This window comes from Gastrolobium bilobum, unplaced genomic scaffold, assembly GCF_033153095.1.
Source record: "Gastrolobium bilobum isolate Gb01-03AN ecotype WA unplaced genomic scaffold, APGP_CSIRO_Gbil_v1 utg39614, whole genome shotgun sequence".
In the NCBI taxonomy this organism is placed as follows: Eukaryota; Viridiplantae; Streptophyta; class Magnoliopsida; order Fabales; family Fabaceae; genus Gastrolobium; species Gastrolobium bilobum.
In genome coordinates, this window is record NW_026896841.1 from 57,156 (window position 1) to 81,578 (window position 24,423).

A 24,423-nucleotide genomic window follows, 5' to 3' on the forward strand; every position below is an offset into this window, starting at 1 on the left:
TCTCTCTCTGTCTCTCTTATTAGCAACAATAAATAAACCCAGGGATTCATTTCATGCATTCATGTACTTAATTCTATACCATTATGTCACTTCATGCTCTATCTGTTATCTCTTTTTTATGTTCCAATCGGTAGTGGTTTGTGTAATCATCTTCATTTCTGGATTTTGCTTCCTAATTTGGTTTCATTGGATTGCAACGATACAGATGAGTGTTGTGACAGATTCTCCAGCATATTCATCCAGCATTGATGATTTCATTGCATTTCTTGATGCTGCACTAGATGCAAATTCACCCAATGCATCGTCAGATAAAGAAGATGGAAACCAAGATGAGTTTGAGAGTGTCAGGTTTTCTTCATTGCCCATTTCATATTATTTATATACTTCCTGGAATGAGTTAAGTTGTTGCCGATTGCGATTTCACAAATTTATTGAAGTTTAGTTGGTAATTTTGTATGACATATTCATATGTCAAGTCATGATTCCTTAGAGGACTAAACATTTTTTAGATACAGAGTGCAATGGGGTTCGATTGATCCATGTAGCTGACCCCATCTTGTAGGGCAAGGCTTGGTTATTATTGTTGTTGTAGGGTACTGTGGTTGTTGAGACTTTAATTGTAGTTGAGTAAGTTGCTTGCTAACTACTTTCAAAGTGTTTTAAATTGATTTTCTTTTATCAAGATCATAATAAAAACATAGATGATCATACTGTGAGCTTTTAATTACATCTATGGCATTCTTTTAATATAGGTAAAGACACACTGAAATGGTCGTCTAGGTAAGGGATCCTTACTCCTTCTTTCCGTGTCAACTATGTTATAGAATGAATATCACTACTAGTTATGCCTTGTCTTCTTAACTACTCACGTTACTGTCTTCTTTATCTTTGTTTTGCTTTCAAATCTTCACTGTCTTGTGAAAACTTATTTTTACTGGCCTGTGGAATTTGGATGCAATTTGCATAAACCTGAGAGAAACTTGGGTTTTGGGGTTCATGTTTTTGGTGTCTATTTGTGTTGCAAATGTTATTCTGAGAGATAATCATGTAACGCTATGGTTTTTTTTTTGTTTGTCTCATGTTTTTGGTCAAATCTCACTGTGTTATACTTTAATTTATGAATTAAAGCAGAATTAAAAGACGTAAATTTGAAAGCATTGAGGAAACTGAGGGGTCTGCTTCAGAAGGAACCAAGGAACGTAATTTAGGTAATTTTGATTGTTTTGGTTGTGTTTCTTCATTATCTTTACTGCAAACCAGAATCATTCCCACCACATGTGCAGCTGATTGTAATTTTCAAGAATTTATTCATGGACAGCTCTTTTAGAGCAAGAAGACCAATTTTTAGTGAAGGATGTGATAACATTTCCTAGTTTTACCTTCCTAGTTTTTTACCACTTCACCAAGAAGCAGTATGGATTGTTTATTTACTGACACTGTCAGTTATAGTAGAGTAATGGTTTATACACAGACAGATTCGTGTACACTCCACACTGCCTTTATCGTGGGCCACTGGATAACTACTAAACCTTACCTAAACTCATTTGTAATGGTTCAGATTCTGCACAATGTTTTTACATGTTTGTGCAACTATTATTACAGTTCGTATACAACTTTATCATTTTGTCTTGAAAGTATTGTAACTTTCTCTTTTTTATTGCTATTGCAGAGGCATCCTTGGAGGTAGATGTATGTACACATCCTGCCTCATTTGAACTTGCTGACTCATTTGAAACAATGTGTATACATTGTGGGCAAAAGCAAAAGTTGGATGGGAAATCTGGTGTGAAATTTGGGTACATACATAAGGTACACAATGTTTCAGTTGATTATCTTGTGGAATTACAAATTTGTTTTTGGATAGTTATTGCTGCTGCATGTTACAGTTTTCACATAACTGTTAGATCTACTTGAAATAAGTTGTAGCTTGGTAATCTGGTCTAATGGCTGTTATTGATCACAACCAAAAAGTGTAGTGGTTAGCCTGTAGCACCACTCGTTTAGGATATATTTCTCTTTTTTGGAAGTAATTGTCCCTATAAGAAATAAAATATGTTGTGCTGGGGCATTCATATATAAGTATACAGCTGCATGCTTTATATTCTCCACCATAGTTTGGTGATGTTAGGATTCTCTTGGTTTTATATACATCACATATCCTCTAATATTAATGTAAAAATCCTATATTAATTTTCATGATTTTGTTAGTTAGCATGATGGTTGGGCTGGTACAAATAACCTAGTCAATCTACATAATTTATCCAAATAACAGTTTATTAAATATGATGGAAAATTTTGTATTTGCAGGGACTGAGACTTAAGGAAGAAGAAATTTCTAGATTGCGCGATAAAGACACGAAGAACTTGTTATTGCAGAAAAAGCTTACCTTGGTTCTTGACCTAGATCACACACTGCTAAATTCTACTGATCTTGTTCATTTGAGGTCAGAAGAGTTCGATTTACTTCCCCAGACAGATTCTCTAGAAGGTATATTTGCTTTTGCTTTCGCTAATTGGCATCAGTATTTTGAATGAGCAGTTTTTCCTAACACTAAAGTGTTTTCACCCCGTCTTTGTTGTTTTTATAATGAAACGATAGATGTGTCCAAAGGTAGCCTCTTCAAATTGGAGCATATGCGCATGATGACCAAGTTGAGGCCCTTTGTCCGCACATTTCTAAAAGAAGCAAATGAGATTTTTGATATGTACATATACACCATGGGTGATCAGCCCTATGCATTAGAGATGGCCAAGCTGCTTGATCCTCAAGCAGAATACTTCTATGAGAAGGTGATTTCTCGAGATGATGGGACTCAAAAGGATAAGAAGGGTCTTGATGTTGTGTTGGTGGAAAAAAGTGCTATCCTAATTCTTGATGATACAGAACACGTGAGTGCATTGCTAGTTTCTGATTTTTAATGCTGAATTACTTAATTGGAATGTCTGTTTGATGATAGTTATTTTAATGTGGAAGACAGTCCTAGAAAATTTTTCTTTTGACCTATGTATGAACAAAACATTGATTTGGCATATATGCCACAAAGTCTATTTCTTTTTTTGTTTATAATTATTTTAGTTATAATGGAAGAAAAATATTATCTTTCAATTGCTAAGTGGCACTGAAAGCCATTCAGTCTTTCATTCTGATACATCCCCTCCGAAAATGCAAGTATACCGTAGGAAGAGATGCAGGGAATTATACTCTTCTGCTGAATAAGCAAAGGAGGGCAAGTTGGTTGGAGAAAATGGTTAGGCACTTGGATGTATTTAGAAGGGGGGGTCTGCTGAGCGGGAAAGGAATCTGAGGACTTGGGACTTAGGCTGGGAGAGTTCAGGGGCTGTAAAATCCCCTGGCTTATCTTGTTTTCTGCATTTTCCATTGCTTTCAACTGTTTCTCAGTTTTCTCTTGTAATTTCCATTGGATCTGAGTTCTGTCTATTTTTGATTCCACAGTGAATCTTATTACAGTAAATACAAAAACCAGTGTTTCCTTGTGTTAATGGTTGTAGTCAGAGTTGGATTTTACACTTTCATCCATTAAAAGCAATCTATTGGGATTCACAACTTTGGTCAGACTACTTCTAACTGAAAATGTTACAATTTGGGTCAAATAAGTGAATTACGATTGTATAATATGAATAAAAAAAAAATTATAACTCTATAATGTATTACGTTGGTAATAGGGCATAGAAGTAAGAAATTAGTTTTTCTTGTATATGCATTTGGTGTTTACAGAAATTAAGAGTGCTTGAAGGCTAGCTCCAGATTCTAAAGGTTTTTTGGAAACCATTTTGCAAAGATGTTTACATCAAATTTTATTAGAGCATTTCGAACTTTTTGTTTGTTTATATTTTTGAAAAAAAAATAATTTCTTCTAGGTTTAATTGTGTTCGAATCAGTTTACTTTGCAATGTTGCTTTCTATAAAATATAACACAGATTAGGAAATATGACTCTTGACTCATGTCCAGTTACTGGTGCTATTGGACTTATTTTAGGGGGAAAAAAATATTTCTATTTCTTTTTATACTTTAATACATACATATTCGTAGGTTAGAGATCAGACAATGTTAACAGGTTTTGAATTCCGTTATGGTTGAACTTTTTATTCTAACTAGCTTCATATGAGTGCAAATCTGAATGGTTGATGTGTCTGAAGATGTTGCAGCGTGGCCCATCACAATGGGATTTGAAGACAGCTTATATGTAATTTTGACTAAGCCTGATTATTCCCACTTATAATGCTTAAACTTTGTCTTTCTCTTGTGAGGATTTCAGTGTAGGGGTTTGTGTGATTATTGGTTAACATAGTGGGCGTTTTAATTTTTTATTTTTATTTTTTAGAAATTGAATCTAATTATCTCTGTAAAGTTCACTCTCTATATACGAAGCTCAGAGTTTGAAATGTGTTAATATCTATCCATTTAATGTTTCAGATGGCATTCTTTTTTATTTGGTAATGTATGAACTAAAGTCATCTCCTTTTAATGGGATGTATGAAAATGTTGCTACTAAATGTTGTAGGCATGGAAGGAGGAGGATAAAGAGAATCTGATACTGATGGAAAGATACCATTTTTTTCCTTCAAGTTGTCAGCAGTTTGGTTTAAATTGCAAATCTCTTGCTGAATTGAAGAGCGATGAAGATGAAACTGATGGACCACTCTCCAAAATTCTCAAAGTGCTGAAGCAAGTCCATTGCACATTCTTTGATGTACGTCTCTTATCATTATGTCATCCTGATTAAAAAGTTGATTATTTCATGATATAATGCTAAAAATGTGTGGTGGGGAAACTTTTGTAGAAACTTCAAGATGATCTTGTTGGTCCAGATGTGAGGAAGGTAGTTATGCTGTTAATATTTGGTTGTCTTCTAGCTCTAGCTTTATCATAATATATTGTTTGTCTTCTATTAATGTGGTTCTTACAATCAATTCATTTTTTTCTCCAGGTTCGAAGTGAAGTCTTAAATGGTTGTGTGATAGTTTTCAGCCGTATCTTGCATGGTGCATTACCAACTCTCCGGAAGATGGCAGAGCAAATGGGAGCCACTTGTGTGACAGAACTTGAACCCTCTGTGACACATGTAGTTGCTACTGATACTGGAACTGAGAAGTCACGGTGGGCGGTGAAAGAAAACAAGTTTTTGGTTCATCCTAGATGGATAAAAGCTGCAAATTATTTTTGGCAAAAGCAGCCTGAGGAGAACTTCTTTCTAAAAAAAAAAAAGTAGTAATGACTTAGGGCCCGTTTGATGGATAAAATAGGATAACGATGGATAGGATAAGATAGCTAGATAGCAATAGGAAAGGATATGGGCCTGATAAGCTCATATATATCCTATTTTTGATGTGCACATGATAGGTAGAGTATCAAACACTGCTTTGTTCATATTTTGTTTTGATGTTATATTGGTCCAAGGTTTTGAAAGGTTATTTCATTGCCTATCTAACAAACTTCTGATTGTGAACAGTCATCTCACCATTTTTTTAGTAGTAATTAAAAGTATGTTTAACTCGTTAGCTTTTGGACTATTTCCTCCATGGAATGCTAACAATAAAATTCTTATATGGTCAAAGCATGCTCAACTTTCTAGGCAATATCCTTAGCAGATTGCAAGACGTGAAACGTGCATACAAGGGATAAGCACAAGCACCAAGATATGCACATGGAAGATTATCATGATGCAGCCTTGACCATTCTTTAGAGAGCAAACGTTAACCAGAATCGTACAGAAAATAGAAGGCAAATATGCACAAACTTTAATTGGAAAACCATGTGATACAAATACAGTAATACTATACATGGTAGTTAAAAAAAAAATACAGTAATACTATTATACCTAAAGAATGAAAAAATTAAATCAAAAAAATTGTAGAAACTAATTCAACCCAATATAAGGTGTAGAAACTAATTAAAAATCGAAAAAATTGAAAATTTAAAGAATGAAATTTTTTACTGAATTGGATCGGGTGTCAGTTCTGATTTTAAAAAAACGGTTCCAATCCAAACTAAATCAAATTATATGTATGCGTATAATTTTATTTATGAAATTACCATACCACCCATATTTATATACTTATTTTCCTATTCTTTTTGTGAGAGAGGACCTTGAAATTTTACAAAAAGTGCACAAAATAGGCATATGCACTTTTCGTATCTTATCATTATCATCAATGACTAAAGATTAACAGCCATGAGCTTCTTAAAAATGCTCATATCAGTTATGCTTGTTTATGCAAATATATATATATATATATAGCTTTTTTTTATTACATTATTCTCTAATAGATATCTTATTATCTTAATATTATTTATTAGTTTCTGATTAGCTTAAAATCTCTTCTTGTGTCTCTTGTTCTCCTTTATTATATAACTTCTGCATTTTATATTGAAAAATGAGTTGAAATTAAAAGTGGTCAAAAAAGATAAAAGAGGATAAGAAATTCTTAACAAAGTTACAAAATAAATCACAGCAAAAGCAAACAAATAGATTTGTATCATACAAATGCTGGTTGTGACATTGTGTAGGTTCTCTTTTAAGTTCTAATAGTCTAAATTTAAAATGAGCTATGTTTACTTCCTCTTGAAAAAATTGAAAAATTGATCCAATTCTAATCACTTTAGGTTGGATTAAATTTGAATATAGAACCAAACCATTGAGCGATAAAGTAAAACAAAAATAATGAGATTGGATCCGATGTTGTTCTTTTCAAAAACAAACTTTCCAATTCGTGAATATCCTTAATATATAATACAAGCAAGTAAAAAACTTCTTAATTATCCTTGTTACGGAACTCATTATGGTCCCGCACAAATCTTTTGTCCTTTCCCCCACTACAAAATAAGAATTACACATCTCACCTACTATATACAGATCCTTGAAAACCAGAAACCTTTTACCCACATCAGTAAGGTTTTCATCCAGGCCACCATATAACGACAAAGACCTTCACCCTAAATCATTTTCAAATAGGTATATTTCTGATCAGGACATGATATATGTGAGATGAAGGCTCAATTCAATAAAGGCCCATAAACCATGAATTAATCTTGAAGGAACCAAGTTCATCCCGTGTATGAATTGTGAGCATCTCGCAACTTAGCTTACAATCCAAAGTAACTTAGCATGCAAGAAAATATCATTGCAGAGATTAGTAGCTCAGGGCAACTTGATCTCCACATGAACTCAATGAATAAATGGCAACACCAACTCGTCGCTATATCTACTAGGGCTAGCCTGACTATAGGCTTCTCGCCCAAGGAATAGCCTGTAAAAGACCACCATTCTCTACTAATCGAAATTGACACCGCCATTTGAAAGGCGGCATTAAGCAAGACACCCTTCCATTATAAATACAAAGGCATTCAACCCAGGTAAGATAATCTATCCTTGAATACTTGAACTATATTGAATACTGAACTGACTTGAGCGTCTGAGTCAGTCTCCTCAAATTGCAGAGACATTAGGCTTTTAAATCAACCATCTCACCAAATAGCTCAACATCTCGATATGCTTACTTATTAGCAACATTTCTTTTCATCAACATCTTTTACCTTCAACTGTTTGTGATCAAACTTAGCCCAATATATGTTGGACTGATCATTGGCGCCATCTCTGGGGACGATAAATTTTGACTCTCACTCCATACAAATTAAAAACATGTTGATACCTAGAGCAAGATAACCAAATTTCCAAACGTGGCATCACCTCGCCATAAGAGAACTTACATGAATGACAGAACCTACATCTTGTATGACTATACATCTCGCTATTCATACTTCTAGCATAAGCAACAAGTTATGGGACTTTTGATTTGGATCTAATATATGCGAGATGAAGGTCCACTCCAATAGAAGCCTATAAACCATGACTTAATCCTGAAGGAACAAAGTCCATCCAGCGTATGAATCGTGGGCATCTTGTTAACTTGGCTGACAAGCCAAAGTAACTTAGCATGCAAGGAAACATTATTGCCAAGATCAACAGCTCAAGGCAACTTGACCTCCACATGAACTCAATGAATGAATGACAGCACCAACTAGTCGCTATATCTACTGGTGCTAGCCTGGCTGTAGGCTTCTCGCCCAAAAAATAGCCTATAAAAGGCCATCATTCTCCACCAAAGGGAATTGACACCGCCATTTGAAAGGTGGCATAAAGCAAAGTCACCCTTTAACTATAAATACTGAGGCATTCAGTCCATGAAAGATCATTTATCCTTGAATACTTGAACTATATTGAATAATGAACTGACTTGAGCATCTGAGTGCTTTACATGTAACCCCCCTCCCCCCGTCTCCTCAAAGACATCATGCTTTCAGATCAACCATCTCTCCAAGTAGCTCAACATCTCAGCAGGCTTACTCATCAGTGACCGTTCTCTTCATCAACATCACTTCAATTGTGCGAGATTTTAGGCCCACCCCAATGTATGTCGGACCAATCAACTTCTATCTTATACATTCTTCTCTCATATATATTAACTTGAGTGCCACAGTTTCTGTAGGTATATCACCCTCTCTTACCCACTATAGCATTGCTTGCTGGCTGTCACCTAACCTCCGTAAATGGAAGCTCAAACTGCACGTCTAAAACAATTACAACTTTTTTCAAGTAAACACCTCAAAATAATCCTTAATCAGGAGGGAAGTTCATTGCTTTGCTAAGATAAAAAAAATTTCCCAAAGAACGTCTCGTCAACTTCTTTCCCTTCTTTTTTGCTCACATGTAATTGTCACGCCTTATTAACTTATAAAGGAAAGAGAGTGAAATATTAATCATTAAGTCATATCACTTCGATTGTCAAATTACTTATATTTATATAGTTATTACATATTTTTACGTAAATTTAATTTAATCAATTTAACCAGTAATTCATGGGTTAAATTAGTAATACATTATTCTCCAAATAAATCTATAACTGATTCGAGTTTAATATCATTATTTTAAAACTTTCGATGACCTAAATATACAAATAAAAACCTCGATGATTGTGCTAGATGCTTGCATGAGTGGCTGAATTTATATGACAATGAAATCTGAAACCCTTTATTGGCATCAATCTGTGTCTTCTACGTGGTATGTCGCGTGGAAAGAGAGTGATGTTTCGAATATTCTGAAAAATCTTAATTAGCACCACTAGGGTTACTTTAGTGGTGTTGGACGTGTTTAGTGTATATTAGGTTTGTAGTTCGATTCCATGTAATGTCAAAAAAAAAATCTTAATTAACAGTCTAGTTGTAATTGGAGAAGATAAATAATACGTTATGTTTGCTACTAAGTTTATACACTTATACATATATATCAACGTGACATTTGAAAATTGACTGACCCAAATTTGATACCTAATCTAAAAGGACAACGTATACGAATTTGTGTGAATTTTATGCCTTTGTCTCTAGAACAATTCCATATTATAACTGATCAGGTAATCTACCGGGGTTTATGGCTCGCCAAGTTAAATTTGATTTATTATATTTAGTAAAATTGATCTACAATAGGCGAAAATTAACCTATTATATCTAATAAAATAGAACAAGCTCAAACCTATAAAAGACTATTTAGAAATCACGCCTTAGATTTTTTTTTACAAGGCACAGTCTATAACTATAAGCCTTACGAGCTACTTCATATCATATTATTTATTTTAAAAAAATAAAAAATTTATTATTCTAATAATTTTGAATAAAAAATTATTATTCTAATAATTTTGAAAAAAAAAATATCATTTTAACTATTTTTAAATTATTGAATGCATTATAAGCTTATACAGGCCTAAACCAAATCTTTTATTTTTAAATATAGGTCCGACCAGACTTATAAATTGAGTCTACACAAGATTAATAGATCATGACAGACTTAAAATATTTTTCATAAATCTAACTTATTTAAGTCAAAGTTTGTCCCAACCCAACCCATTTAGACTAAAAAAAAAACAAAAAAATTTAAAAAAAATTGTAGTTTATTATTATTTTGGAATATTTTTTTAAATAACTCAATCAATTTTTTTAAACCAAATAAAGACACAATGTTATATAATAATGTTCCTACAACGCTTATAAACAAAACAAAAAGCTCTGACCTACCGCATCCAAAAAAAATTAAAATGTTATTATTTTAGTAAATAATTATGAATATATAGCTGTTTTAAAACTATTTACGAATTTATTGCATTCATTCACGTCCAATTTGGGCGTGACGCATGAGGCATTTACGCCTAAGTTAGGCGTGATTCATCTGGTGTTGATACGTGACACAAAAAAATTAATAGTATAACTGTAAAACTTCGAAAAGCCATAACTTTAACACAGGTATTCGAATAAGATAATTTTTTTTGATTCCATATAAATTTTTTTGTAAACGATTCCATATAACTTTTCTACATCTAGCAATGACACCTCATTTGACATATTTTATCTCTCACAAATATCTTTCGAATTTGTAAAAAAAAAATTCTCCTCTACCAAACACTCCCTAATATATTTTCAAAAATAAAACAACAAATAAATCAGATATGTTGATTGTAAAAAATAAAAAAATTATTGGGGTAGCTCAGTTGGCAACTGAGCTCCCAAGGGTTTGCTTGAGTCAGGGGTTCAAACCCTACCTCAAGCAAATTCTTGAAAAATCTTTGGGGGCCAGATGATGTGCCTCCCTCCTCAAATAGGGGATTAGTCTCATCCTTCCTCCGGTAGCGAAGCTCAATGCACCCGCTGTTCCAATGAGGGCTAGGGGCTAGCCTAAAGGGCCATACCCCGGGGGCAAGGTGACCGGAGGAGGTTGAATGAGGATACCTCCAGATTATACTAAAAAAAATAAAATTAAAAATCGATGCATTTTTCTTTTCCGATTTGCAACTGATTCTTTTTTTACAAAAAAAAAAAAATTGGTTGCTGATTCATCTTCTGTCAATATTGAATGAAAATAGACTAATTTGATTTGAGGATCAAATTTATTTTGATAATATATTATTTGCAATGGAGTCAAAAAAAAATTATTAGGGGGTAAAATTGCATGAGTTTAAAAATTCATAAATAAAATAAAATATTACATAATTGAATAAAAATACTCACAATTACTATATAAATCAAAAGACGTAAATGATAATATAATATATTATAATATAAATAAAAATACTCAAATCAATTGGCTTTTTGACCCTTTTGCCCCTCATTAATTAATTAATAACTATTTTGTCCCTTATCCAAAACTCTCCACCAACCTCCCCCTCTTTAATCAATTAACTGCAATATTTAATCAGTTAAATGGTCATAACACGTAAAAAAAAGTTGACCCGAGGTTTGATCGATAAAATCTCTCACTTAATCGATTAAATCTCGGGTTATTTAATCGATTAAACTTTTTATTTAATCAATTAAATCACGCCAGAAACCCTATATTTGCATTTCTCGGTCTCATTTCAACTCTACTCGTTTTTTAAACCAAAATCTCTCTTGTTTGTCATCTATAATCCAAACTATCAAGAGTCTATTTCTTCCCACCACCTCTAAAGCCTTAATCTTGTGAAATTATTGTCATTGCACTTATATATTTCTTTGTTGTTGGAAAAATCCAAACTCAAACCCCCCAAAATCCGAACCCTATATTGGTTATATTTACAAAACTCAAAATTTATAAATTATTACAAACTATACTATATATTATGGATAATACTATTACTTGAACATGTATTACCCATAGTACCTATACTATGATACCCAAATTCATAGTATTCACTATTCGCACAATTTAGAAAATAATTTATAATATGCAATAATATCTTGCTTTTATAAGATTGATTACGTAAATTGAACTTTGCCCAATAATGACACCAACTTCGTACTAGGCTTTCTTCAATTTTTTATAATTATAATTGGGTTTATCGTTAATTTCTAGATAAATTTATTTTCACCAATCTTAAAATTACGTCGTTGCAAGGGTTTGAGATTAATGAAAAATATTTTGGTAAAATTTATACAACAAAGAAACAAATAAAATTTCAAAAATATCCTTCGCTAATTTTCTCACTCCCAAAATGACGGAAATTGTAGTGGTAAGAGAAACATCTTTCCTATAATAATATAGTAAATATATATTTTTAAAAATGTTATTTTTAGGATTGATTGTAAATTTTTTTTGGTTAATTGTTATTATTCAATTAAAAATACAAAGGATATAAGAGGAATAACATGAGCTTCAATGTCCCATGATTGAAACAAAGGAGCTACAGTTGTTGTTGGTATAGAGGTATAACACATGATTGTCTCTGTTGTCTTGTCCTTTCTTCACAGTTCATAATCCCTTCACTGGCTTCAATTCAACTTTAGGTTCGTCTTTCTGTTTTATCAACCACTTTCCTTGCACTATCACACACATAACCAATTTGTTTTCCCTTTGTTCACAGAGATAAGGAGAACAAGCCTTGCCCTTATGTGTTCTTCACTATGCGTTTTAATTCTCATTTATCATTTCTTAAAAACGGGGTAACTTATAGGGTAACGTTTTAATTCACATGATTTTTAGGCTTTCTAATGTGAGGACTTTCAAATCAAGCCTAGATTCGTATGTCTTCTTAAGTGTTACGAAAGTATTCTTTCATTAACCACTTCTCTCAAGTCAGAATTTGATTCCAATTATCTGCTTCTATTGTTATTTAATCAATACTATATAACGAGACATGACTGACGACTAATGCAGATTTTCTTTCCCCCTTCATGTTAAAAATATCTAAACTAATTTTTTTAAGGGAAAGTTATACTTACAACTTATTTTCTTTACAACCTTTTACAACCATATATCTTAACCGTTGATTTTTGCCAATCAACGGTTAAGATTTTCACAAATTAAATTTATTAATTAATTATTAAATCACAATAAGTGATAACCGTTGATTGGCGAAAATCAACGATTAAGATATATGGTTGTAAGAGATTGTAAAGAAAATAAGTTGTAAGTATAATTTTTCTCATTTTTTTATATCATAATAGCCTTTTTACATTTATATTTATCCAAAATATCGCCTTTAATACCCATATCCACATTTACTCATTTGTAAATAAGGTCAAACTCAAAAGTCACTAGAGTCATTTTGTAAGGTAACCATAATAAAATATCTATTGAATATCAATATCATCAAAATAATTAAACTTCATTTACTCAAATCCAGATAGTGTGACACTGCATAAATAAAGCAAATTAAAAAGTAAAATGTTAAATCTTGTCTTGTAATAAATATTGTATATGACAGATTTCTAGCAAAACTAAATTTCACGTCCAATTATATTTACCAATATCAAAATATCAATTGTTCATTTCTACTTTATGTTAAGAAAATTTAACTTAAGGATTTTTTTTCTAAAATATAGCACAGTCGAAGCAGAAAAGAGAATCACATCAGATTAAAAGAATGGATCTATTAATCTCATGTTGCATGAAATAATACTGTTGCATGAGATAATACAACATGAGATAATTATCTCATGTAATAGAGAAAATATAGTGGGATTCACTACTTTTTCAAAAAAAAGAAAGAAAACAAAAAAATAATAGACCCCACTATTTTATATCTGTTACATGAGATAATTATTTCCTTTAAAAGAAATGGATGTTTGGAGCAATTCAAAATTTTGGCAAATATGAAACTAAACCCACCATACTTAGATATGCATAAGATTCATTCATATATTACTGTTAACAAAACGACAATTCTCAGCAATCTCATAAACTACTATAGTTATATCCAAGTTCAACTCAAAAGTAAATATTAAATGTAGTTCATACAAAATATCACCAACCTAATTTGACACACGTTTGACATTACATTTACAAACTCAGCAAGGCGTTCAGCCTCACTCGCATCCCTTAAATAGACAAGTTGAATAATAACCTTCACTGACTCGTAACATGATAAACCACAACTGAAGGTCAGGCAATTGAAAAACAAGGAGTTGATGCAAAGCATTCGCAGATTAATATTTCCAAAATAAGCAGAGATTATGCATATTGTAATTATGCCAAATATGTTAAATATTTGGCAATCAGCACTAAGATGCAACCAAAATGATAGATAAAACTTTCAAAATCACAGTCAATTAGCCTTTGCTATAATTTAAGACACACCCAAACCAATAATTCCCAGTTTGAAGGAGTCGAGTCGGATCTCTAACAAAAAAAACCACTCCCCGTTTAACTCGATAAACGAGTGTGGGGTGGAGGAAATTCTTGTATGCAGCCTTACCTTTGCATAATTACAAAGAAATTGTTTCCTGGATTCGAACCCATGACCTTCAGTCGTGAAGGAAAGGTTTTACCACTGCTCCGGATCTCTAACAATGGAAGAAAAATAAACTCAATCTCAACTCCATTTAAAAGAGAATATAGACTATCCAGTATTTGCTCAGCCACTAGGTATTATTTCTTTATCATAAGAGAGCGATCCTAGAATAGTGCTAAAACTGTTTCTTTATGTTTGAAAGGTCAAGGGTTCAAATCTGAAAAATAATCTCTTTGCAAATATGTAAGGGTAAGGCTGCGTATATGCTCTCACCCCACCCTCGCTAGTCGAGGTTTATTAGGAAGTGGCTCAATGAAATCAACTCTGGCCAGCGGAAAGTTCTGAAGTAGGTACTTCACTATCCTATTTACTTCCTCATCAAGTAGTTTTGCAGATGATTGCATTTTCACTTTCAATGCCTCCAATCTAACAAAGCAAGGAGGTTGTGTACTCGTTGAACCGGATTTTGAGAGATCCTACACAATTAGAGTGAATTAGAGATATATTTTAATAGATATTCTGAAATGTAAGAGATTGAATATTGACATAAAAATGCAGACATCTTATAAGCAATGTGAAAAATAAAGAGAAGAAATCGAGTTAAAGTAAAACTTACACTTAATAATATAGAAAGTGTGTCAGAAGTAAGTGTCATTATCTTTACATTTGCCAGCACTTTCAACCAGTTTAGAATGACTAAATCTTTGCTAATATCTAAACCTGCATCCATAGGAAAAAACCCCTAACCCCTAAATGGATGTGAATATATACTTCTTCGAGAAAAGAAAGATTGCATGCGTAGGATAGTTGGAGCATAGGAGTACCCATGACAGTAAGAGAATTGACATTTGGAGTAGAAATCACAATTTTGTAAGGTGGAGAACTAAGGAGATGATAGCATATGGTCAAACTAGAAAGGTTAGAATTAGATATGCGAAGGGTTTTAACATCATCATGCAAACGAAAGCTACTAATGAACAATGTATCCAACATCTTACAGGTTGAAAAGGGGTCAGCACAGTCATTGTCACTTGCAGTAAACATGACATATTCAAGATGCAAGCTTTTTAATGCCGGCAATTGCAGATATTTCGGAATCTCTAACCTGTGTGAGAGAAAAATACGAAAAGAAACCTTAAGAGATGTCAAAGACCGACAGGAAAAGATTATAGGGTCAAACTCAAAATTGGGATTGGATTTCAAATGCGCATCGATGGTCAACTGCTGGATATTGTGCAACACAGCATAACTCATGAACCTATTCAGCAATTCGAGCTCAAAGGATCTATGGCTACGTAAGATGAAATCAAGACTATGTAGGGAGGTGGAATGATGACGATTAGACAGAACCGAAGACACAAACATTTTAAAATTTGCATCATCAAAAGCTCGGATGTTATCGAATTTGAGAACAATGAGATCTTTCCAAAGGTCCTTCCACCTTTTAGACAAGACACAAGTCCGAACAGCATCTTTTATGCTTATAAATTTCATTATATGGATCAAAACATCGTCAGGAAAGCCACTTAGGTTATCCCTGTCCCTGTCTTCTCTCCGTCTCTTCATCTTCATCATCCACCACCTGACCCATTAAAGTTAAACAAATGCTTATTGAGAAATCCAAAATTCTAAGAATTCAACTCAAAATAGGAAACGGGCAAAAATATATAGCAACAATTAAAAACTCGATTTAAATATGCGATTTTATAATTTTATAATTTCTTTTAATTAAAAAGATTTCATCAAGATTCAAAAAACTTTTACACAATTTTTTTTTACGTTATAATTCTACGTTTTATATGATTTTGTATCCTCTTTTTTGATTTGAAGTAAAATCTCAATTTTAACTACCATGAGCAACCCAACACAACACAACGCCACACCCCACAAACAATATAATAGAGCAAAACAACACAACAAAAAACAAACAATACAACAAGCCAAACAATAAAAGAACATACCTGCCAAATAATTTCCTGTATGTATGATATTACGGTTCCTTAGAAATTGAAGAGACAACCACAGCGAGACACTGATAGAGTTAACTATCTGGAAAGGCAATATAGAGAAGAAATATACGTAATATGAAATTATCAACGGCAATTCAAGGATGCCGGCAACTCCAGAATAGTTTTTGCAGGGAAGAAAGAGAAGTTTGTTACAAGATATTTTGCATAAACCCTTAAGTGGTCCCCTATCAACCTATATAGCAACAGAAAGCAAAATTATAAAAATGACATTACGGATGGGCCTATGTATAACACAACCCATTATTTCTACCACTTCTTGCTGATCAGCCCACCATGAGCTCTGCTCACTCACAGCCCATTACCCACTTCCATCTACCAACATCAGAGTTCCTCAACTGGCCACGTGGCCACATCACTCACCCACCATCTAGACACCTGTCAGCATCACAAAGTCCCTGAGCCATTGAGGTGTCCGCTTCTCTCTCCTCTTTGACCCACGTTGTTCCTCTCTGTTCGGTTCTACTCTCTGCCCTTCATCTTCTATTTTATCTTCCATAGCCACTGAGTTCGTGGAATTAGTGTGATCCCTTGGAGGACCTGTCTGACCATGCGGAAGGCTCCTATCAATTCCCTCCCCCCTCGAAGACACAATCTTGTCCTCAAGATCGAAGTTTGGGAAGGCTTGGCAAAACTCAGAGTATGAGATCCAAGAGGCATCTTCCAACGGTAATCCCTCCCATTGCACTAAAAGTTGCAAAATTTCTTCATTTCCATGTTGTAAGGAACGGGTTCGGAGTACAGCTACTGGTTTGGTGACCGGATGGTTATCCCAACTCACGCGAGGAAGAGGGGCTGAGTGGAATGCTGGGTTCTGTCGGTATTGCTTGAGAAGCGATACATGGAAGACAGGATGGATTCGCGACTCCTCTGGAAGCTCCAATCGATAAGCCACCGGACCGATTCGCTCCGTGATGGGGAAGGGTCCATAAAAACGGCGTCTAAGTTTGGAGAAGGTATGGTTGCGCACGGATCTCTGTCGGTAAGGCTGTAATTTGACCAATACTAGAGTCCCAACTGTGAATTGTACATCTCTCCTCTTTTTATCTGCCTGATTCTTCATCCTCTGTCTTGTTTGGTGTAGAGTTTCCCTGAGTTTTCTGATTATCCCATCTCGCCGAGTCAACAAGGTGTCTACCGCCTCAACTGAGGATGTGGTGCCTTCATACAGTGGAATGGAGGGAGGAGCTCGCCCATACACAATCTGGAACGGTGAAGCCCCAATTGACGAATGGTATGCCGAATTATAAGAAAATTCAGCCCTGGGTAAATAGTGTACCCAGTGTTTAGGTGACTCCATGGTATAGCAGCGCAAATATTATTCTAATCCCTTGTTAGTGACTTCTGTCTGACCATCTGTTTCAGGGTGATTCGCGGTGCTGTAGCAGAGCTTGGTGCCACTCAAGCGAGCAAGCTCAGCCCAAAATTTACTCACGAAGATGCTATCTCTGTCTAACACAATTGAACGGGGAATTCCATGTAACCTGCAGATATTTTCTACAAAGACTGATGCGATCTTTGTTGCAGTGAAGTTGGGAGGTAAGGCCATGAAATGAGCGTACTTGGAGAGGCGGTCCACCACGACTAAAATGGCTGTTTTTCCTTCAGAATTGGGTAGTCCTATGATAAAATCCATGGACAATTCCTCCCATATAGCTAGAGGCACGGGTAAGGGTTGAAGCAATCCGGCTGGAGACAATGGTTGATACTTTGTCACCTGACAGATGGGACAGGTTCTGACAAATTCTTGGACATCTTTTTTTAGGTTGGTCCAGTAGTAGATGGGAAGTACCCTCTGCAGCGTTTTCTTCACACCTCTGTGGCCTCCAATTAAGGATGAGTGAAATTCATGCAAGATGGCAGTGTGAAGTTCTGAATTGGCAGCTATGGTAATCCTCCCTTTGAAGAGTATTAGTCCTTCCCTGAAACTGAAATTCTCATAGCCTTCAGTACCCTTTTTCAATTCTGTCCTTTAATTGTATTAACTCTGCACTGGATTGAACTTCTGTTTTGATTTGTTCAATCAGGTTGTTGTTGACCTTAGTGATGACCATGGCGCAAGCCTCTCCAGCTACTATTGAGGAATCATTCTCTGATTTTCTAGACAGGGCATCAGCCACCCTATTCACAGCCTGAGGGTAATATTCTATAGTATAATCAAAGCCAAGTAACTTAACCAGAAAACGCTGCTGTTCCGGGGTTTGGATTACTTGCCCCATCATGTCTTTAAGGCTCCTCTGGTCGGTTCTGATAACAAAAGGTCCCCCTAGGAGATACCGTCTCCATTTAGAAACCCCTTCCGTGATTGCAAACATCTCTCTCACATAGGTAGAAGCTTGTTGCATTTTAGGGTTGAGCTTTTTACTGAAATAAGCAATTGGTCGATTGTCTTGACTTAACACAGCTCCCACCCCAATCCCTGAAGCATCAGTGGTCAACACAAATACCTTTGTAAAATCTGGTAGTGCTAAGATAGGTGGGTTGGATAAGGCTTGCTTAAGCTCGAACATAGCCTGTTTGGCCTTCTCATTCCAATGGAAGGCATCCTTATGTAACAAAGCAGTCAATGGTGCTGCAATTTGGGAAAACCCGCGAACGAATTTGCGGTAGTAGCCTGCCAAGCCAAGAAACCCGCGTAGTTGCTTTAGGTTAGATGGTCTTCCCCAATCCATAATGGCCTGAATTTTCCCTACATCTGGTCTTACCCCTTTTGCATCAACTATATGGCCTAAATAGTCCACTTCCTCCTGGCCAAATGCACATTTCGACCTCTTAGCATATAACTGATGTTGCCTAAGACAGTCCATAACCAATTTTAAGTGCTCCACGTGTTCCCAAACTGATTTACTATATATAAGTATGTCATCAAAGAACACTATAACGAACTTGCGCAGATATTCCTTCAAAATTGAGTTCATAATACCTTGAAAGGTGGCAGGAGCATTGGTGAGCCCGAAGGGCATCACTATGAACTCGTAGTGTCCTTGGTGAGTCCTAAAGGCTGTTTTATAAACATCCTCAGGAGCCATTCTGATTTGATGGTAACCGGAGCGTAGGTCCATCTTTGAAAAGATTACTGCCCCTGCTAATTCATCTAACATTTCATCCACAGTAGGAATTGGGAACCGGTTCGGTATGGTAACTTGGTTCAGTGCTCTATAATCTACACAGAATCTCCAAGTTCCATCCTTCTTCTTTACTAACAGAGCTGGTGATGAGAAAAGGACTCAGGCTTGGTCTGATAACACCAGTATTAAGCATTTCCTTTACCATTTTTTCAATTTCTGTCTTTTGAAAATAAGGATATCTGTAGGGTCTAACATTCACTGCCTTTGTGCCAGGTTCAAGATAGATTCGGTGATCTTCTAGTCTGGAGGGAGGTAACTGGTTGGGAGTAGCAAAGATATCCTCGTATTCTTGCAACACTGGTTGTATCAGGGAATGGCAAGCTTCCTCAATGTAAGGTTCGATTGAGTGCTGATGATCAATGGTTTGTAATTGGAAATAAGTGGCTACAGCATCAGAATTACTTAGCCTACGGAGTTGATGAAGTTCAATGGGTTCTACTTGCACCTTGGTCTCCCCTTTCAACTCAATCACCCGCCCTTCCCTTTCAAACTTCAGGACCAATTGCTTGTAGTTAGTGGTCACATCTCCAAATTCAGACAACCATTGTACCCCCAACACTACCTCAGCATCCTGTATAGGTAGTACAAACAGATCTGGACAGAATTTATATCCTTGTAATTCCAGCCCTACTCGTCTACAAACCCCTTTACACCCTAGACTGGCCTCATTGCCTACCATCACCTTAAACTGCCCAATGGGTTGCACCTCCAAGCCAAGGAACTTGACTATCCTTTCTTGGACAAAGTTATGAGTGGAACCCTCATCCACCAATACCTGGACCGAATGCTTATTGATCAGTCCCTTCAACCGCAAGGTGCTAGATGAATATTGGCCATCCATAGCATGTAAACTGATGCCAGGTATGTCATCCTCACCCCCAATTGTCTCATTTGTGGCTTCTATCACTTCATCTTTCTCTTCTTCCTCATTTTCTTGAATAAGTAATAAGAACATCTTTCCCTTGCATACATGGTTTCGGTGGAATTTGTCATCACAATAATAACATAGCCCCTTCTCTCTTTTCTCCATCATTTCAGCTGCTGACAAGCGCTTAATTGGCAGGATATCTTTCGAGGTTCCAGTTGTGTTGACCGTACCTTTGTTTGGAGTTGGTAACAAGCCTGGCTGCTGTTTAGTGGTTTGGTTGTTGGTGAAATTTCTCTGGTATCCCGATCTTGCAGGGATTCGGTCATTGAACTTGTCTTCCACCACCTTAGCCAATTCGATGGCATTCTGCAAGGAGTCAGGGAGGTGCATTCGAACCTCTTTCCGTATTTCAGACTTGAGCCCATTCTCAAAATAGCTCTGCAAGGTAACATCATCTATCCCTATGATGAGATTGGATAACTGTTCAAACTCCTTCTGAAATTCTTCAACTGAAGCATGCTGTGTTAATCTTCCCAATTCGCCTCGGAGATCGCGATATTTGGATGGTCCGAATCGTGAACGCAGTGCTATCACAAAGGCGCCCCACGTTGATAACCGCTGGCTTCGTTCCATCCAATGGAACCAATTTTCAGCCACCCCATCCATCTGGAAGGACGTCAACGTCAGCTTATCCCCATCACTCAAATTGCGGAACCCATAGAATTGCTGAATCTTGTGGATCCATGGTTCGGGGTTCCCTCCTGCAAATCTAGGTACGGAGAATTTAACAGATTTATATGCGTTATTTCCCAAGAAAGTGTTTAGTCCTGATTCATTGCTGCTTCCACCCTTATGCTCAACTTTGCTTTTCTGATTCTGATCCAACTTGGCCTCCATTAATGTCAATTTTAGGTTCATGCTCTGGAGCAATTCCCCAAAGGCATTGAACTGTTCCTCGTGACGAGCAAGTTTGGTTACACATTCTTCCATCATATTTCTTTTTACTGTGGAGCAAGTTCCTTCCGCCATTTTTTTTGAGGAAGTTGTCTCTCAATGAAAAGAGCACCAAATGATAGAGTTAACTATCTGGAAAGGCAATATAGAGAAGAAATATACGTAATATGAAATTATCAACGGCAATTCAAGGATGCCGGCAACTCCAGAATAGTTTTTGCAGGGAAGAAGGAGAAGTTTGTTACAAGATATTTTGCATAAACCCTTAAGTGGTCCCCTATCAACCTATATAGCAACAGAAAGCAAAATTATAAAAATGACATTACGGATGGGCCTATGTATAACACAGCCCATTATTTCTATCACTTCTTGCTGATCAGCCCACCATGAGCTCTGCTCACTCACAGCCCATTACCCACTTCCATCTACCAACATCAGAGTTCCTCAACTGGCCACGTGGCCACATCACTCACCCACCATCTAGACACCTGTCAGCATCACAAAGTCCCTGAGCCATTGAGGTGTCTGCTTCTCTCTCCTCTTTGACCCACGTTGTTCCTCTCTGCCCTTCATCTTCTATTTTATCTTCCATAGCCACTGAGTTCGTGGATTCAGTGTGATCCCTTGGAGGACCTGTCTGACCATGCGGAAGGCTCCTATCAGACACTATACTACGTCGCGGCGGCGTTGGTTTGCTGGGATACTATGTCCTAATTTGGGGAAAACAGAGAACTGAATATATTTTTGTTAGGGTTAGGGTTAGGGCGGTCACGTCACGTGCTTCTTCAGCCTTCACATAACCGTTTCTATGGGCTTTTTTGTTAAATAGTTCTTCATCCATGATCCAATATTCATTTCTCTCTTCTCAATGCTTCACAGGCCAAAAAAAGTAGAGATCCATTTTTTTTTTGTATTTATATTTTTCTTTTAAAAAAATATCATTGTGAATATGAATATATGTTTTTAACAACACACACAACTGCAACAAATGAAATTAAACAAAAAAAATGAATTTTTAAAATTAAATAACACGACTACAACAGATGAATTATACAAATAATTATAATATTTGGTATGAACATTAAAGGATCAATCTGAGTGTCCTCCTCTATTAACCTTCTTATGATACTTATATATGGCCTAGTTAACTGTTACAAACAATCGTGGGTAGTTAACAAGGGTTCGATTATTGAGATTGTGGCATGGCCAATGTGTGATAATAAATCATGGGTTATGGCTCATATTTTGGTCTTCTATTCTGGATTTCACATATATGGATTGAAAACAAGCTGATTTACCTTATTCGGATATGAGCCTCGGTTATGCTTAATTAAGCCCAAGTTACAAATCGGAACAAATAATAATAATAATTTACTATTAAATAAGATTAAGATGAGATCCTAATGAAACTATTCCTAATGCGGTTATTTCTAATAGAGCCCAGCGTTTACCAAATAAGAGGTTTTGCAAAAAAATAAAAAAAAATAAAAATCCTTCTAAAATACATGAAACCACCTTATACTTTAACGCTTTTTCAAAAAAGCATAATGTACTATCAATTCATATAATTAACCTCTTATCCTATCGCATTATAACAATAAAACTTAGGTTGGAAAAAAAAATTGTTTTTCAATTCAAAAATAGTTAAAATTCTAGAGTTGAATCAACTCAAAATAGCACCAAACACAAGAAAAAAGCATACCTATATCACGAAATTGGATGACAAAAAGCGAGATGGGAAAAGTAGAACATGAAGTAGGCGAGTTTTCTGGAAAAAGTTAAAATTGATGTTACTAGTCTTGTAACGAACAACAACAGGAGTGCCAAACGATGGTGTCTGGATTAGAATGGCAGACATGGCCTGGGTTGGCATCGATGGGGGCGAGTGGTTGCAGGAGACATGAACTCAGGCACGAATTTTCATAGCAGTTTTTTTTTTTTTTTTTGTTACAGATTCAATATTTAAAATGTTTAGTAATTTTTGTTGGGCTTCCTCCTTCAATGCTAAGTCCAAACCCATTTGAGGGATTTTCTAAAAACCCTAACCCTAATTTCCACCTCTTCTATATATACTAATTAGTTATGGGTGGAGGCTAGGTCAGATTGAGAGAACAAATTTGAGAGAAAAATTATTTGATTGTTTGAGCAAAGCTTTATGCTTTGCATTTGAGAGATCTCTAGAGAGAGTTTGAGTGAAACATCTCTAGGGTAGTTTGATTATCACCATTGTTGGAGAGATTGAGTTAACCACCACATTGCTGTATTTGATTCTTTGTAATCATTATTTTCATAGTGGATTTTTGATCTGGACTAGATCCAATGGGTTTTTACTTCTTCATTGAAGAAGATTTTCCCACGTTAAATCCGGTTGTGTTCTTCTTCTCTCTCCTGTTTTGTGATTTTTCGTTTTGTTTTTCTGCTGCGCTACCCGACCTGGTGAAGTTCAGGTCGAGGTATTGCCGAGATCCGAGATCAGGATCTTGTTGATTGACTTCCGCACAAAGGCCCCTTAGCCGATCTGAGGGAACCGATTTTTCCAATAGTGGTATCAGAGCCCGAGTTTGACGGGTTCTGAGGGAGACGAGATGGAGACTAGTGGCATAACCAATGATGGAGACATGTTCAAGTTGACCGCAGATAACTTCACTTATTGGAGACCGATGATGGAAGATCATCTCTACTGCAAAGATCTACATGAGCCCATTATCCTTGATGAGAGACCGGCAGGAAAAACTGATAAGGAGTGGGAGATCCTGAGTCGGAAGGCGGTAGCCACGATCAGGAAATATATTGATAAAAGTCTCTTTGAGCACGTGTCCGAGTTCACGAACGCGTATGAGTTGTGGACGAAGTTGGAGTCCATGATTCAGAAGAAGACTCCCAGGAATAAAGCATACCTGGTTCGCCGACTTGTGAAGCTTGAATACAAGGACGACATGAGCATGATTGAACACCTCAACACCTATAAAGGTATTGTGAATCAGCTGTCAAAAGCTGAGATGAAAATTGATGATGAGATGCAGGCTTTGCTGCTGTTGAGCTCGCTGCCAGAAAGCTGGGATACTCTGGTGGTGACTTTGAGTAATTCAGCTCCAGAAGGAAAGTTGAAGATGGATGTCGTGACAGACAGCCTCCTGAGCGAAGAAGTCAGGAGAAGAGAACGAGGTGTTT

At 35.9% G+C, this 24,423-nt stretch overlaps 3 protein-coding genes across 3 annotated transcripts; 1 reads left to right on the top strand and 2 right to left on the bottom strand.

The window, feature by feature from the left end:
- Positions 1-205: 205 nt before the first annotated feature.
- On the top strand, positions 206-5,232 carry LOC133302290 (RNA polymerase II C-terminal domain phosphatase-like 4). The gene is made up of 8 exons (XM_061502047.1): positions 206-348; positions 1,132-1,208; positions 1,670-1,809; positions 2,308-2,488; positions 2,600-2,889; positions 4,525-4,713; positions 4,804-4,845; positions 4,951-5,232. Exons 1-8 carry the CDS (start codon positions 206-208, stop codon positions 5,230-5,232), a joined length of 1,344 nt encoding a protein of 447 aa, XP_061358031.1.
- A 7,922-nt stretch (positions 5,233-13,154) lies between these two features.
- Positions 13,155-16,658, bottom strand: LOC133302291 (F-box protein At5g03100-like). The gene is made up of 8 exons (XM_061502048.1): positions 16,608-16,658; positions 16,374-16,477; positions 15,639-15,857; positions 15,100-15,380; positions 14,892-14,995; positions 14,549-14,751; positions 13,797-13,919; positions 13,155-13,179 (listed from the first exon to the last, which is right to left on the bottom strand). Exons 1-8 carry the CDS (start codon positions 16,656-16,658, stop codon positions 13,155-13,157), a joined length of 1,110 nt encoding a protein of 369 aa, XP_061358032.1.
- Positions 16,659-19,458: 2,800 nt separating this feature from the next.
- Positions 19,459-21,327, bottom strand: LOC133302292 (uncharacterized). Its single transcript, XM_061502050.1, has one exon. It carries the CDS (start codon positions 21,325-21,327, stop codon positions 19,459-19,461), a length of 1,869 nt encoding a protein of 622 aa, XP_061358034.1.
- Positions 21,328-24,423: the final 3,096 nt, after the last annotated feature.